This window comes from Haliotis cracherodii, unplaced genomic scaffold, assembly GCF_022045235.1.
Source record: "Haliotis cracherodii isolate W230 unplaced genomic scaffold, xgHalCrac1.p SCAF_5, whole genome shotgun sequence".
NCBI classification, from domain to species: Eukaryota; Metazoa; Mollusca; class Gastropoda; order Lepetellida; family Haliotidae; genus Haliotis; species Haliotis cracherodii.
Window position 1 is genome coordinate 14,666,310 of NW_027266308.1, and position 17,191 is coordinate 14,683,500.

A 17,191-nucleotide genomic window follows, 5' to 3' on the forward strand; every position below is an offset into this window, starting at 1 on the left:
CTGAGGACATTGATAGTGTGTCACTGTGCCCTGAGGACATTGATAGTGTGTCACACTGCCCTGAGGACATTGATAGTGTGTCACAAGGCCCTGAGGACATTGATAGTGTGTCACAAGGCCCTGAGGACATTGCTAGTGTGTCACTGTGCCCTGAGGACATTGATAGTGTGTCACACTGCCCTGAGGACATTGATAGTGTGTCACAAGGCCCTGAGGACATTGATAGTGTGTCACAAGGCCCTGAGGACATTGATAGTGTGTCACACTGCCCTGAGGACATTGATAGTGTGTCACAAGGCCCTGAGGACATTGCTAGTGTGTCACTGTGCCCTGAGGACATTGATAGTGTGTCACACTGCCCTGAGGACATTGATAGTGTGTCACAAGGCCCTGAGGACATTGATAGTGTGTCACAAGGCCCTGAGGACATTGATTGTGTGTCACAAGGCCCTGAGGACATTGATAGTGTGTCACAAGGCCCTGAGGACATTGATAGTGTGTCACACTGCCCTGAGGACATTGATAGTGTGTCACAAGACCCTGAGGACATTGATAGTGTGTCACTGTGCCCTGAGGACATTGATAGTGTGTCACACTGCCCTGAGGACATTGATAGTGTGTCACTGTGCCCTGAGGACATTGATAGTGTGTCACACTGCCCTGGGGACATTGATAGTGTGTCACAAGGCCCTGAGGACATTGATAGTGTGTCACTGTGCCCTGAGGACATTGATAGTGTGTCACACTGCCCTGAGGACATTGATAGTGTGTCACAAGGCCCTGAGGACATTGATAGTGTGTCACAAGGCCCTGAGGACATTGATAGTGTGTCACTGTGCCCTGAGGACATTGATAGTGTGTCACACTGCCCTGAGGACATTGATAGTGTGTCACAAGGCCCTGAGGACATTGATAGTGTGTCACAAGGCCCTGAGGACATTGATAGTGTGTCACAAGGCCCTGAGGACATTGATAGTGTGTCACAAGGCCCTGAGGACATTGATAGTGTGTCACAATGCCCTGAGGACATTGATAGTGTGTCACTGTGCCCTCATGACATTGATAATGTGTCACACTGCCCTGAGGACATTGATAGTGTGTCACAAGGCCCTGAGGACATTGATAGTGTGTCACAAGGCCCTGAGGACATTGATAGTGTGTCACAAGGCCCTGAGGACATTGATAGTGTGTCACAAGGCCCTGAGGACATTGATAATGTGTCACAATGCCCTGAGGACATTGATAGTGTGTCACTGTGCCCTCATGACATTGATAATGTGTCACAAGGCCCTGAGGACATTGATAGTGTGTCACTCTGCCCTCATGACATTGATAATGTGTCACAAGGCCCTGAGGACATTGATAGTGTGTCACTCTGCCCTCATGACATTGATAATGTGTCACAAGGCCCTGAGGACATTGATAGTGTGTCACTGTGCCCTCATGACATTGATAATGTGTCACAAGGCCCTGAGGACATTGATAGTGTGTCACTCTGCCCTCATGACATTGATAATGTGTCACAAGGCCCTGAGGACATTGATTGTGTGTCACTGTGCCCTCATGACATTGATAATGTGTCACAAGGCCCTGAGGACATTGATTGTGTGTCACTGTGCCCCCATGACATTGTTTGTGAGTGAGTGAGTATGGTTTTACGAGGCTTTTAGCAATTTTCCAGCAATATCGTGGCGGGGACACCAGAAATGGGCTTCACACATGGTGGCCGTGTAGGGAATCAAGCCTGGGTCTTCAGTGTGATGAGTTTAACCACTAGGCTACCCCACCGCCTCATTGGTTGTGTGTCACCATGCCCCACCGCCTCATTGGTTGTGTGTCACCATGCCCCACCGCCTCATTGGTTGTGTGTCACCATGCCCCACCGCCTCATTGGTTGTGTGTCACCATGCCCCGATGACATTGGTTGTGTGTCACCATGCCCCGATGACATTGGTTGTGTGTCACCATGCCCCGATGACATTGGTTGTGTGTCACCATGCCCCGATGACATTGGTTGTGTGTGAGGAAGTATGGTTGTACACTGCTTTTAGCTATATTCCAGCAATATCGTGGGTGGCGACACCAAATTGCATTTACGTATCTAGTACACTGCTCCAATCTAATATTTACAAACAAAATTAATCACTGTCTTGAATTCTATAATTCTTTAGCATAAGGATAGGTGTGTTGCAGGCCAACCATTGAAATATGGTTGAAAAATTTCTTTTCATTATTTATTTAAGCTACATTTCCAACTGAGGTATTTTTTTTGCAGAAACTTCTTTGAGATGGTGAGATTTGACTTTGTCCTGGATGAAGACTTAAATGTGTACTTGATGGAGGTAAGCATTTTATTATAAGTGCACATCATGCATAACCTGGAGTCTTGCTGGCCCTAGGTAGTGAATGTCCACAATGTGCACCACTTTGGGATTTCCTCTGACATTTGTAGAACCAAGCTGGTTCACAACTGCTCGATCCTAAAATAAAATTTAACTTATTGTGAATAGTTCTAATAGGCACCCTTTGCCAAATTTCTAGGCGCCCAGGGCACTTATTACATCAAATATGGTATATTGTTTTAAAGTTAACTTGAATGGTCCTGTTTCCAGGCCAACATGTCCCCCAACTTGTCCTCGCTTCACTTCGCCCACAACAAGCGCCTGTACGAACATGTCATCTTCAACCTCCTGGGTCTCGTGGGCCTCATCCACCCCACCTCCAACAACTTCTACACCAGGTAACCATGGTAACAGTATCGCAATGCAAAATTTGAAAAACCTTAAATTTTTTGTGCTGACAAAACAATGTGCATGCAATATGTTAAACTGCAAAAGGGTAAAATTATCAGATTTTTTAAAAACAGAATAAATTGAATGTCACACGGTGATACAAACTGTCTGTTTCAGCTCTGATGACGAGTTGGCGATGCAGGTATCCGACAAGGATATCTCTGTCTTCCCTGACGTGTGTAGCAGTAATCTTTGTCAGAACCACTGCAAAAACCTGGTAAATATCCTACACCACATTCTTTAGAAACACATTTAAAGGTCACCATTGAATGCTGTTGACAGACTTCCAGATTTAAGGTATCATATGACAAATATGTTGTAATGTAAGTAAGTTTTTATCCCCCAAGCATATTTATGAATTTTTAAAAATTATTTTTTTCCTGTTTCCATGGCAACAGGTTTGACATTAACTCTGTTCATAGAGGAGTGTTTGTCGGGACCATATCTCTAAAACTAATATGTACTCTGTCTCTAACCTATGCACACACAAAGAACAGGTTGTCAACTGGTGCCATTTTCTGTTTAGGGATTTTTAAAATTGATATGTTTTCTGTTTCCATGGCAACAAGCTTGATTTTGACTCTGTTCATAGTGGTGTGCACCTGACATATAAATACAAAGTTCCGAATCCCAAATCCATGGTGGTGTTTGATAGCTTTTGTATACGGACAGACAGATTAGATAGAAATTCTCTTATCAAGTAAAAACTTAAAGTAACAGTTAAATGATTTGTTCTTTCAAATATGTTGGGGCCTGGGGGGATTTTGTCATCTTCTGATGACTCGTGTTGCACTTTATACCCATGTGCATTAGCTTCTGAGAGAGAGGCATGTCTGGGTTGATTTTCTTCAGTTATTATATAAAGATCTTTGTGATCACTTTCATAACTTAATCACCCGTGGGGGTCCATGTTACAATAGATCCCATCAACCTGTGCTGGTCGAAAGAGGTGACCAACTGGATCAGCTTGTCAGGCTCAGTGAATTGAAAGATGATGTGTCACATAACCTGACGTGGATCGTTGCTCACAATATCAATCACTGGATTGTCTGGTCCAGACTTGATTGTTTACTGTCCACTGTCCACAGTCACACAGCTGGAATATTGCCGAGTGTGGCATTAAACAACAAACACTCACACACCAATGACATTGTTGAACTACAAAATTAAAAAAAATGTGACCTATCACTCCTGATGTATGTGGTCTTCAGGAGTGTAAGCTGTGCAACGAGTGCCTGACGACGGAGTGGCGTCTGCAGCTGAAGCTGGCGTACCTGGAACATCTCCGGCGGGGCAGCTGTAGGAGACTCTTTCCAGAGCCACTGGTATGGTATTTTAGTTTTTTATACAGCAAAAAGGCAAAAAGAGTATAGCTGAAAAATTGTCCACTGCTTCATGGCCAAATTGATTGGGTGGTCAGACTCAGTGACTTGGTTTAGGATGTGTCAACATACCCTGTAGGTATGAATTGTTGTTCACAGTATCAATCACTGAGTTGTCTACGGTCATATGGTTGGAATATTGGTGAGGGGTTGTCAAACAACAAACTGGTTACTTGGGTACTTAAAGAATACCTACCAATACCAATTATCATTAGTCGCTATCAATCACTCTGATTGGCCATTGGGTTCAAATCCTGGTTCGCCCCGATTATGTTTCTAGGTTTGTCAGCACCATCCACGTGCTCATTGGGTTTCTGGAAGTGGTAAACATCTGAGACCTGCATCACTTCGGGCTTTCCTCCCACATTAAGCTGACACACCGCGATATAACTGGAATACTGGTAAAAGCGGCGTTAAACCCAACTCACTCACTCACTCTGATTGGCCAGCCGCCTTTTCATTAAAACCCCATACAAGCTTGTTGCCTGGCCTGTAGGGATCATGACATCATGATATCGGTTGTGATGCCCCTTGTTTGATACATCACAGTTGACTCTGTTTTGAGTTTCCGTTCTGAGAATCTGATGGTATTCACAAGATCAATGTTATTCTATAAAAACAAATCTTGTATCTTGTGACCTTTGGTTTGTGATTAAGTTCATATATCCTGACACTATAATGTACAAGACACCACTCTGGCACTCTACTAGGTATCCATTGTGACTTTTGCGAAACTGTTTCAGAGGATGTTAATAGAAGTAACATTTGTTATTCGCTCTTGCATAGTTTTCTATATAAATGCAGTGGGTATGTGTTTCAAATGTTGCAAGCTGATGCTCTGACACAAGGTTACAGGGAGGGTCACACTTCAGGAAGTAGTTCCTGGTCACAAGTCTCATCTGCAGCATTCTGAAATAACAGTGAATTGTGATTTCATGTCAGCCGACCTGAATTGCTGAAAATGGGATAACAGACACACCTAATCACTGGTTTGTCTGGTCTGAACTTGTACACGCCGATGTCATGTTGCTGCAGTGTTAATGCATTGTTAATCACTGGTTTGTCTGGTCCAGACTCACGCAGGCTGCTGTCATGTCTCTGGAATGTGAATTTACTTGAGAAAATACACCTATCATTCCCTCCTTATGGAGGTCAGGTCAGATCCTTGTGGAGGTCAGGTCTGTGTGGAGGTCATGTCCTTATGAAGGTAAGGTCAGGTCCTTATGGAGGTCAGGTCAGATGCTTGTGGAAGTCAGGTCCTTATGGAGGTAAGGTCATGTCCTTGTGAAGGTCAGGTCTGTGTGGAGGTCATTTCCTTATGAAGGTAAGGACAGATCCTTATGGAGGTCAGGTCAGATCCTTGTGGAAGTCAGATCCTTATGGAGGTAAGGTCAGGTCCTTATGGAGGTCAGGTCAGATCCTTGTGGAAGTCAGATCCTTATGAAGGTAAGGACAGATCCTTATGGAGGTCAGGTCAGATCCTTGTGGAAGTCAGGTCCTTATGGAGGTAGGTCATGTACTTGTGGAGGTCAGGTCTGTGTGGAGGTCATGTCCTTATGAAGGTAAGGACAGATCCTTATGGAGGTCAGGTCAGATCCTTGTGGAAGTCAGGTCCTTATGGAGGTAAGGTCAGGTCCTTATGGAGGTCAGGTCAGATCCTTGTGGAAGTCAGATCCTTATGAAGGTAAGGACAGATCCTTATGGAGGTCAGGTCTGTGTGGAGGTCATGTCCTTATGAAGGTAAGGTCAGGTCCTTATGGAGGTCAGGTCAGATCCTTGTGGAAGTCAGGTCCTTATGGAGGTAAGGTCATGTCCTTGTGAAGGTCAGGTCTGTGTGGAGGTCATTTCCTTATGAAGGTAAGGACAGATCCTTATGGAGGTCAGGTCAGATCCTTGTGGAAGTCAGGTCCTTATGGAGGTAAGGTCAGGTCCTTATGGAGGTCAGGTCAGATCCTTGTGGAAGTCAGATCCTTATGAAGGTAAGGACAGATCCTTATGGAGGTCAGGTCAGATCCTTGTGGAAGTCAGGTCCTTATGGAGGTAGGTCATGTACTTGTGGAGGTCAGGTCTGTGTGGAGGTCATGTCCTTATGAAGGTAAGGACAGATCCTTATGGAGGTCAGGTCAGATCCTTGTGGAAGTCAGGTCCTTATGGAGGTAAGGTCAGGTCCTTATGGAGGTCAGGTCAGATCCTTGTGGAAGTCAGATCCTTATGAAGGTAAGGACAGATCCTTATGGAGGTCAGGTCAGATCCTTGTGGAAGTCAGGTCCTTATGGAGGTAAGGTCATGTCCTTGTGGAGGTCAGGTCTGTGTGGAGGTCATTTCCTTATGAAGGTAAGGACAGATCCTTATGGAGGTCAGGTCAGATCCTTGTGGAAGTCAGGTCCTTATAGATTTAGGGTCATGTCCTTGTGGAGGTCAGGTCTGTGTGGAGGTCATGTCCTTATGAAGGTAAGGTCAGGTCCTTATGGAGGTCAGGTCAGGTCCTTATGGAGGTCAGGTCAGATCCTTGTGGAAGTCAGGTCCTTATGGAGGTCAGGTCAGGTCCTTATGGAGGTCAGGTCAGATGCTTGTGGAAGTCAGGTCCTTATGGAGGTAAGGTCATGTCCTTGTGAAGGTCAGGTCTGTGTGGAGGTCATTTCCTTATGAAGGTAAGGACAGATCCTTATGGAGGTCAGGTCAGATCCTTGTGGAAGTCAGGTCCTTATGGAGGTAAGGTCAGGTCCTTATGGAGGTCAGGTCAGATCCTTGTGGAAGTCAGGTCCTTATGGAGGTAAGGTCAGGTCCTTATGGAGGTCAGGTCAGATCCTTGTGGAAGTCAGATCCTTATGAAGGTAAGGACAGATCCTTATGGAGGTCAGGTCAGATGCTTGTGGAAGTCAGGTCCTTATGGAGGTAGGTCATGTACTTGTGGAGGTCAGGTCTGTGTGGAGGTCATGTCCTTATGAAGGTAAGGACAGATCCTTATGGAGGTCAGGTCAGATCCTTGTGGAAGTCAGGTCCTTATGGAGGTAAGGTCAGGTCCTTATGGAGGTCAGGTCAGATCCTTGTGGAAGTCAGATCCTTATGAAGGTAAGGACAGATCCTTATGGAGGTCAGGTCAGATCCTTGTGGAAGTCAGGTCCTTATGGAGGTAGGTCATGTACTTGTGGAGGTCAGGTCTGTGTGGAGGTCATGTCCTTATGAAGGTAAGGACAGATCCTAATGGAGGTCAGGTCAGATCCTTGTGGAAGTCAGGTCCTTATAGAGGTAGGGTCATGTCCTTGTGGAGGTCAGGTCTGTGTGGAGGTCATGTCCTTATGAAGGTAAGGTCAGGTCCTTATGGAGGTCAGGTCAGGTCCTTATGGAGGTCAGGTCAGATCCTTGTGGAAGTCAGGTCCTTATGGAGGTCAGGTCAGGTCCTTATGGAGGTCAGGTCAGATCCTTGTGGAAGTCAGGTCAGATCCTTGTGGAAGTCAGGTCCTTATGGAGGTAAGGTCATGTTCTTGTGGAGGTCAGGTCTGTGTGGAGGTCATGTCCTTATGAAGGTAAGGTCAGGTCCTTATGGAGGTCAGGTCAGGTCCTTATGGAGGTCAGGTCAGATCCTTGTGGAAGTCAGGTCCTTATGGAGGTAAGGTCATGTTCTTGTGGAGGTCAGGTCTGTTTGGAGGTCAGATCCTTGTGGAGGTTAGGGCCCTGTTCCACAGGGCAATCTTAGTGCTACGCTGATCGTAAACCTATGATAAAGTATGGGAGTTATGACCAACTTAGCACTAAGATCGCTTTGTGAAACGGGGTCCAGGTCCTAATGGAGGTAAGGTCATGTCCTTGTGGAGGTCAGGTCCTTATGGAATTCCGGTCAAGTCCTTGTGGAAGTCAGGTCAGATCCTTGTGGAAGTCAGGTCAGGTCCTTGTTGAGGTTGGGTTATGTCCTTCTTGAGGTCAGGTAGGATCCTTGAGGAGGTTAGGTCAGGTCGTTATGGAGGTCAGGACTGTGTGGAGGTCAGTTCCTTATGGAGGTCAGGTCATGTCCTTATGGAGGTCAGATCTTAATGGAAAGAGGAATCAAATAGAACTAAAGATTAGATATGAATGAGATTGAGCGCCAAATACTTGGTTAGTTAGTCAGAATGCAACATATAATAAACATACTCTATTTCATTTCAGAACCAGACGGAAGCCCTACAGTGGAAGCCAAAAAAAGAACCAGCTTCTTTTACAAAATTAGTAGAGAAAAACAAACTGATTTCACTGTGGTTTTTGGGTAAATGTCAACTGGATTCCGCATTTTGTAGGTAACCATAAAGTTGGTACATAACTGACTTTGTGTTGTATGATGAAGGAGAGGTTTGTCCAGGGTACAAAGATGTTGATATATCTAACACTTGTAACTATACATGATACGACAGGAGAGTGTTATGTTCGAGATATTCGCGACACAGTTGTACATCCCACATCTAGGGTCTCATTTATGGTTACATGCCTCAGTAAAATACTGTTTAGAATCAAATCAGTACATGAACCCACCGTGTACAACAACCCACCGTGTACAACAACCCACCGTGTACAACAACCCACCGTGTACAACAGTTTGATGGAAACGTTAAATGCTGTTGTATTGTGATATATATACTCAATTTTTTAAAAGGATATACACAACTTTTGAGCCACAGATCATGGCCGTATGTATGTATATTCAAGGGATTACAATATTATTTTATATCTAATCAGTGATTAACCCACCATGTAAAACAAAAACTTGAAGGGTTATACTTTCAATGTTCTCTGCTATTTAATTTTTTTAAGGCAATTAATTTTCAACTTTTGGTAGGGATATCCTGGGCAGCCATCTGGAGATTGAAAGGGACTGAATGTCTGGAGTTTTTTTCTATGGAATAGTATCAGACACTGACACATTTTCAAATTGAAATAAACATACTATAAATAGATCTCACCCTTATGTCTTTTGATGTCGATTGTGCCAACCCAATTCGATAAATGATTAAAATCTGGTCTGTCCGGGATTTTTAAAACTTTTATCGACTTGTGTTGATATTTGATGTCAAAAGACATGAGTCTGAGATTCTTCTTACAACCCATAATCATTCTTCGAACTTTTTTATTTTGTAAACAGTAACAAGCAGTGTCTTGTGTGTAAAAGGTAGAGCTAAGCAGCTTCAGAGGCAGAGAGATTAGTGATGCCATTTGATTGTGACGTCATGGTATCCATGTCATGACGACCTGCAAAGCACTGTGATGCATTTACATTGCAGTGAGATATGGAAGCCAATTTTGGGTGATAAAATTCAATATGTTGTCCTCTGATATTGATGACAGTATGAAATATGTCAGTAACCCTGTCAAGTGTTGAATCGTATACTGAGCACACAATTTTAAACTTTGTACATGATGTGTACCCTTTTCTATTGAGAAGTGTTTTATCTGGAACACTGCAGTAATGTAATAAGTCTCACCTGTGATGTTAAGTTTCATTTTAACCATTTGGTCTGTGATTAATGTGAAAATATGTATTGGAACTCTTTCATGAAATGTGTTACCATGGTTACAAGGTTTTAAAATATCTATGCAATGACTGTTGTAGATTTTGTAAGTTTTTTAAACAATTCAACTGTAAGTTCAGTCATGCTAAGTACCATTGTTGATGAGGTTTGATGTGGTACGTTCCTTGTTTGGGCCAGCCAGAACTCATGGTTCCTGTCAGTAAATTCCATCACACGTTTGTCATCAGCTGTCCATTGGTCAGTTGTAAACTGTTACATTGTAATCACAATGTCTAATTAAGAAGCTGTTGATGTCTAACCTACTTCATATTAAAACACATATTGATGTGTTGATAACAATGGGTAAATAAACCAGAACTACATTTTAGGATGGCTGGCATTATTGCTGCCATATTTGAAATTAACTCTGAATACTGTGCCCAGTTTATTGTTGATTTTGGACATGGCTGTCGTGGAAGCCATCTTGAAAATGTTTTTTAATAAAAAATTCTGAGCTATTTCAGAACACTGTGTACAGTTTAAAGATGGCTGCCATTGGAACCATGTTTAAGATTAAATCAGAATATGGTTCGCATTTTAACATTTACCTGTGACAGTCTTCTTATTCTATTGTTAATATGGCCCCTGTGGCAGCCATCTTGAAATGGGTTTTTTAACCATTATTTACAAACTTCTTCTTTCCAACTTTCTCATAAGTTATGATTATTTGTAATCATGTTTTTCTTGAATGTGTCGATATCTAAGATATCAAGTATCAGTTTCAATATTATTTGCATGATGTATCAGTAGATAGTTAAATGTCTTTGCTGTTGGACATTATCTTCTCATAAAAATGACTTTACTCATATTTTATTTGACATAAAATTTATACGTTATGTTAGAATATCATTTCATGAATTTCATGAAATATGATGTATATTTCATTAAGTGAAGCCTGAAGTTTATATTTCACACCCAAAAAATATGTATCTTCTGATTTTCATATGTGTTTTATTTATGTATTTTATTACAAGATACGATCTGTACTTAAATGATACTCATTAAATGTGTATTGTTTGTTGTTGAAGAGGCAGTTTAGTCTTATTGTGTATTCTCTGAGAAAGTGTGTTCTGTGAGGTTTAGGGGCTATGTTGATTTCCATGTCCTATTGAAGTTGTGATAAACTGTAAATCATAGAATGCAGGAAATTGTGAAGCACTGATATCTGGACATGTTGGACTTCTTCTCTCATGACATTCACTGCAAATACTGAAACAATGGTATTTACCAGTATCATGTCACAAAGCTCCCAGTAAACAATGTAATTTGGTTCTTTTCTATTTGAGTCTCACTTGGTGCCTGTCAGTCCTGATGAGAATTTGTTGACTCAGTGGATCAACAGATGTAGTGGCCAAATGCTCATGACAGCATCTTTGTACCTGGCACATCTTCCCTAGGCAAGGGACTGTGAAAGTCGTTTCCATCTTTGCTGAACTGGGCCGGAATTTCTGGGTTCGATTGTAGTACCACCAGTGGCTCTTACGAGTTCTGTCCCTTCTATGTCCCTCCTATGTCCCTCCTATTGACCAATCAGATTCCACCCCTCATATCACTTGCATTTGTTTCAAACAAAATGGCAGCACCCAGTGAAGACGATCAGATCAATATCAAGATCTAAATTGTAATAAAACAGGTTTTACTTTGCGAGCATCAAATCACGTGAGCACCTTGATTAAAAACATGGAGAAAAAAAAGCAGTTTACGAACCAGATGTTGATTTTGTAGGGCGATTTTTATTTGACTATGCATATACTCATTACTCCAGCCAAAATGTAACTCAATAATTCCAGCCTAGTTCGGCAAGGATGGAAACTGGACTTTTATAGCCAGTTAACTCTCTTGCCTCGGGGAGATGTATTGATGGCAATATTATCAAATAATTTTATAACTGAAAGCAAAACACTGCTCATCCACGTTTGTGGACATTTTGGGAACGATAACAGCCACCTTAACTAAATACATCACACTGCTTTTTTACATTTAAAAGATCAACTCGTGCAATAACTCATGGAACCATTTGAATCTCCCTCACTGACCTGATCCATCTCACGTCTTCTCTGGAATTTCCTGCCTGTGATTTAAGGAATGTCAGGTGACAGGTCAAACAGGAGAAGTGAAGTTTGTACTCAAAATAGTAAACACTAATATTCAACAATAAAAGGTCTTATGTTGCTTATTGATAATAAGTGAAGCTTTGTTAATCCAGACGGTAAACATCTCCAAATTAATTTCTGGAACAAATCATCAGAACATGGTAATATCCTTTTAATTCAATATTATCATTTACAAAAGTATTCAGTCAGAGGGTCTGGATTAAGGAGGTTTCACAGTTGTGATAAATTATTTTTGTTTTCCACTTCTGTATTGCCACATGAAGAATACTCCAATTTGTGTTCCTTAACAGAAAAGCATTACTGTGCATAAATATTCTTCATTCCCTCATTTGTGTTCAACTGTGTCTGTTTTATTATGGACTTTTTTCGGGTATGAATTATGTTGTTTGCAATGTGCTTATTCAGCACTTTATCACCCCAAACTGGAGGTATTAGAACGAAATATGTCTCTCTGCATGCTAACAATGAAATCAGGAGCTACTCGTTTACTTGCTTCCTGTATCACCACACTGACCATACACGTTGAATAATGTTGTGTAGCAATGTCAGTTGAGATGTATGTTGATGTTTTATGATGTATTTTATCATCAGATTTAATTTGCATAGTGTACTAAGTTACTTTTACCTATATTAATACATTGTATATGTTTACGATGGATTTGTTATCTAAGATTCTTATATTCATAACCAGAATATTTTGATAAAAATAAATGTTTTACTCACATCTCTTTTTTAAAAGTGGATCTTATTTATTAATTTTCAGTTAAAGTTCATCATCCAGTGATCAGTTTAATGATTGTTTGATCATGGCAATTATTATAAAAATATTATGAAAACATGTCTCTTTGAATATTTTCATGGAGAGTTTTGTTATTAAAATAGAATCTTCATCTTCTTTTGACTGATGAGAGAACCCTAGCTTGAACATGAGATGAGAACATGTTAAAAGAAAACTGATGTTGTTACCATGTATGATCAAAAGTGAGCTTTCTGTATTACTTACCCTGTCCACCATTGTTTACTGGTGCAAAATGTGTGGGGTATATTTTCAGAGTCTTTTTATGTCAGAGTGACAGTTATTATAACTACTTGTATGTCATTTTTTGTACATAAAAAACATTTACAGTTTTGATTTTTTTTCTCATGTTTGACAGTGATGAATATTGTACCTATCATCAAAAGAAAGATTTCATTTGTCATCCTGTGTTTTGTTTTCTTTTGTTTGATTATGATGTGACATATATTTTATCCATGCAAAAAGAACAAGAAAAGGAGAGTGGAAGTTTAGTGGTCGTCTATCCCTTGGCCGCTTCATACCAAAAGATGTTAAAAGATACATGTACTTGCTGTTACCCTTCATGGCACTCCGCATTAAGGAAATAAAACAAGGATTGGTCAGCTCAGTCAGTATGCTGTAAGTTTGGACTAATACAAGCAGCCACACACACATGCCTGCAGTTTCTATAGACATGAAATGAACTTGAATGTGACCCTTAACATCTCCACTCACCATACAACAAACTTATGGTTACATTGAACACAGCTGTACCTTAGTGATAAGCTGACTTTCTTACCCAGTGTATCATGTCTCCATTCTGTTGTGATAAATATTAGGGCTGGGAGGGGTAACTCGGGTACCCGGGTCTGGTGGGTACTGAGTAGGACCCATGGTTAGTCATGTGATATATTGTTAAATGACAAAACTTATCTAGAACTCTATGGTTACACTACAAGTCACTAATGTTCGCATTTCTTTCTGACTATGCACCCATTCCTTCTGACAGTTCATATGGTTGAATAAGGATATAACTTAAGTCAACTTCAGTGTATGCATGACCAGATCGTTTAATACATGTATCTAAATGTGTTTTGCAAGTGCTGTGGTTAAAAAAAATTCCTTGAGACCTACAGTGGGTAGGGTCGGGTAATAGGTGGGTGGGTACCCAGGTAGTAAATTTGGACTCGTCCCAGCCCTAATAAATATGGTCCAATTTGCCACCAAAGCCTCGTTTTGAGTCCGGTTTGAATGACAGTGCCAGAACTAGCTGTCCAGTCAATTTGCACTTTGTCACATGATTGAAACAAAATCCCACACACGCACATGCGTGAATGCACCCGCGTGAACAGAGGCATATTTTTAACAAATTCACTCGTCTAAGGAGACACCACATGTGCTGCATCTGCTTCAGTGTAGGCCACAACGAAAGTCCCAGAAACTCGGGAAACATTTTACTTCACCTGATTTGTGACCTGCACCTCATTGTGCACAGGACCAGGTTCACCTACCAGGCAATTATACTCCTGTTCTTTCCTTCGATTTCTGTAACATACACAAGAAAATACTGACTCTGGAAAATCTCACTCTTACACAGGGGTGGTCATAAAGATTCCTCACAGCTTGGTGGAGAGAACGGTGAGAGGAACTTACTGGAGCATGGCTCTATTACGACAAATGCAGTTTATTGTACAGGTTGTAGATGTTTGCAGGAGCACAGCAGTGGTGCCAGCAAACCACAGATCACAACTTGGCTGAATATGGGATTCAAGCCCACGACCCATGGATCCGGCAACAGCTAAGGGAAGCAACTCTATACATAGTTGATCTGAACTCGAAGTGGCTCGTCAAGAATCAATCTTGTCACTCCAGAGAACAATAACAGTCCATGTTTTTAATATAATCTCATAAAAGACACAACAATTAAATTCAGTGAAAATAATTTATTTATAATGATCTTGTGCCAATAAATGAGACTGTGAAACTGGTGATAACTCACATGGCCATTAAACATTTAACATTGCCAGGGTTACCTGTGTAGTGGAATAACAGAAAGTTTGTTACCCCTGTGTAAGTACATAACCAACCATGCCAAACTGGTATCACAAGTATGACTCTTGCTCACAAGTTGTTACAACATTCAAGGCCTTAGTCTGGCTTTCAACAGATTTTATGGTAGACACTGGATGATATTTCCAAATTAGACACACTGGTGTCAAAGATATGTCCGATAAAATAACCGATTTTAACTTGTACCATATGTTCATGTGTTTTTTTAAGTGAATAGTTGGCCTGCCTTTGCATGTGTTTGTGATGGGTGCCACCGGTGGGACAGGATACGCTCACCTTTTTGTGAACACCTGGCGTCATCACTATTTGATAATGATTCATTAACACATGCTTGTGATATAGTTGGAATCGTACAAAGGGGTCTGTTTTGCAGAGATTTCCTATGATTAGGGAAAGGGTTTAGTCCTGATATTTGCATGATGGCTCACCCCTATAGCTAAAAAATAATAACCATTAGGAAGATTATAGCTGTCAGGTGTCATTACAAACGTCAATTCTAATCGAATAAATTTTCTATTTCAATTTCACTGTTGTTCCAGTACACAAAGCAAACAAATGTTCAAGTAGGACAAGATACCGGTAACTGTTTCCGCCCATTGACAAATTTCTAAGGATTGAAAGGATTTAAGAAATGTGGGAGATTTTCACATGACTGAGAACTTGATCTGAGACTTAGTAATGCCTCGATTTTTGTTTAAAATCTCTTTCACTCCCATTTAGCCATATTTCTGTACTTTGAACATTTCATAATCCCAAAACGCGCAAGTAACAAAAAAAGAAATGGTTGTTTCATTATTTTGAAAAAAACTAAGTTTTCTGTGTCCTTGAATTTGTCATTTCAAGTGAGCCAAACAGGGTCTTTTATAACCACATCTCATGCTCTGGCAGTTCTAGAAGAATATCATACATCACCTCAGTGCAAGTGGGAAGTAAAGCAAAACGCCTTCAAGTTGTATTCAAATCTGTGATCAGTGTATCCAGTTACAGCTAAGGGAGGCAACTCTGTGAATGGAAATGTGGTGCTAAGACCACTGAGACACACATGCCCCCTTTTGGAAGACTTCATTGCAGCCTAATTTCTCTCAAGCACCGTTTGTGTTACGGTTTTTGAGTAATAAAGACAATTATTTATTACCAAAATTAAAAAAACACTTGCAATATAACCTATAATGCATCTAGCATCAGTTGTAGGTAGTCATACATAAAAAATATTTGTGAAATAGATAGTCATTTCAGGACAAGCCATCGTGAAAATAACCGAGATCTGTTGATCTACCTTCAGAAAATCAAGCATGACAGAGGCAGTAAAAAGAAAGGCAGACAGACATAACAATTAATTCATCTTGTTGTAATGTGCCCCTGTACCATGAAGCCGAAGGGCAAGATTGTGTATAACATACATATACATACAGGAATGTGACAAAACTCCTAGAATGTGAGAAAATATAAGAATGTGTATCAGATCATATGACATGTAAAAGGAATAAGTGTATGATATAATCAATTCCAAAAGGAATGTTCAAATATGAAAACTATGTCTAACATACATGACTATTCCATTCTATAGGAAGCAGAAAAAACACTTCCTTTTCTACTCGTACAATAACAGAACACAGTTCATCACAAGCAGAACACCACACAAAGAGTAACAGAACACAGTACGTACAGTACAGAACACAGTACGTACAGTACAGAACACAGTTCATGCAGTAACAGAAACCAGCTCGTACAGTAACAGAACAGCCTGTACAGTTGAAAAACACAGCTCGTACAGTAACAGAACAGTTTTTATGGTAACAGAACCCAGTTCCTGCAAAAACAGAACACTGTTCACACAGTAACAGAAACCAGCTCGTACAGTAACAGAAGACAGTTTGTGCAGTAACAACAGCTTCTACAGTAACAGAACACAGCTTGAACAGTAACGAAACACAGTTCGTACAATAACGGAACACAGTTCGAACAGTAACGGAACACAATTTGTACAGTAACAGAAGACAGTTCATGCAGTAACAACAGCTTCTACAGTAGCAGAGCAGAGCTTGAACAGTAACAAACAGTCTGTACAGTAACAGAGCACAGTGCATACAGTAACAGAACACAGCATCTGCAAATACAGAACCCCCTCCTGGCTTTGTTGGGGAGGAAATCATGCAGCATCATGTATCACATTGAACTGAAAGAATTACCTGGGATAATACTGAGCATATGTAAAAGTCACAAAATCTGACAGACACAAAGCAAAATGGCTTGCAACATTCACTATCCTCCATAATTCATCCTGGATGTGCCATAGCCATTTGAAAGTAACAGTGGTTTACAGCTTAAACTAAGCAGCCAATCAAATGTGAAGAGAGAGGCAGAGGAAGTGATATCCCAACAAATCAAATTACACTGTTCATGGATGGCGATTCATAGCCCAAAAAAAGATGTCAGCCTTCATACAGAGTATAGACATTTTTCAGTTGAATAGTATCACTAGCACCAACTTTAGGTGCATGCTTCCATTACAAATAAC

At 40.9% G+C, this 17,191-nt stretch overlaps 1 protein-coding gene across 3 annotated transcripts in view; it reads left to right on the forward strand.

Moving 5' to 3' along the window:
* The window catches only part of LOC139442325 (probable tubulin polyglutamylase ttll-15), a 34,566-nt gene extending 21,488 nt beyond the window's left edge, over positions 1-13,078 (forward strand). For all 3 annotated transcript variants that reach the window (XM_071223120.1, XM_071223122.1, XM_071223121.1), the window contains 5 exons: positions 2,276-2,342; positions 2,613-2,740; positions 2,910-3,009; positions 4,004-4,117; positions 8,321-13,078. In XM_071223120.1, the coding sequence (XP_071079221.1) occupies positions 2,276-2,342; positions 2,613-2,740; positions 2,910-3,009; positions 4,004-4,117; positions 8,321-8,452 (541 nt within the window). In that variant the 3' untranslated portion in view covers positions 8,453-13,078. The remainder of the gene's footprint in view (positions 1-2,275; positions 2,343-2,612; positions 2,741-2,909; positions 3,010-4,003; positions 4,118-8,320) is intronic.
* Positions 13,079-17,191: the final 4,113 nt, after the last annotated feature.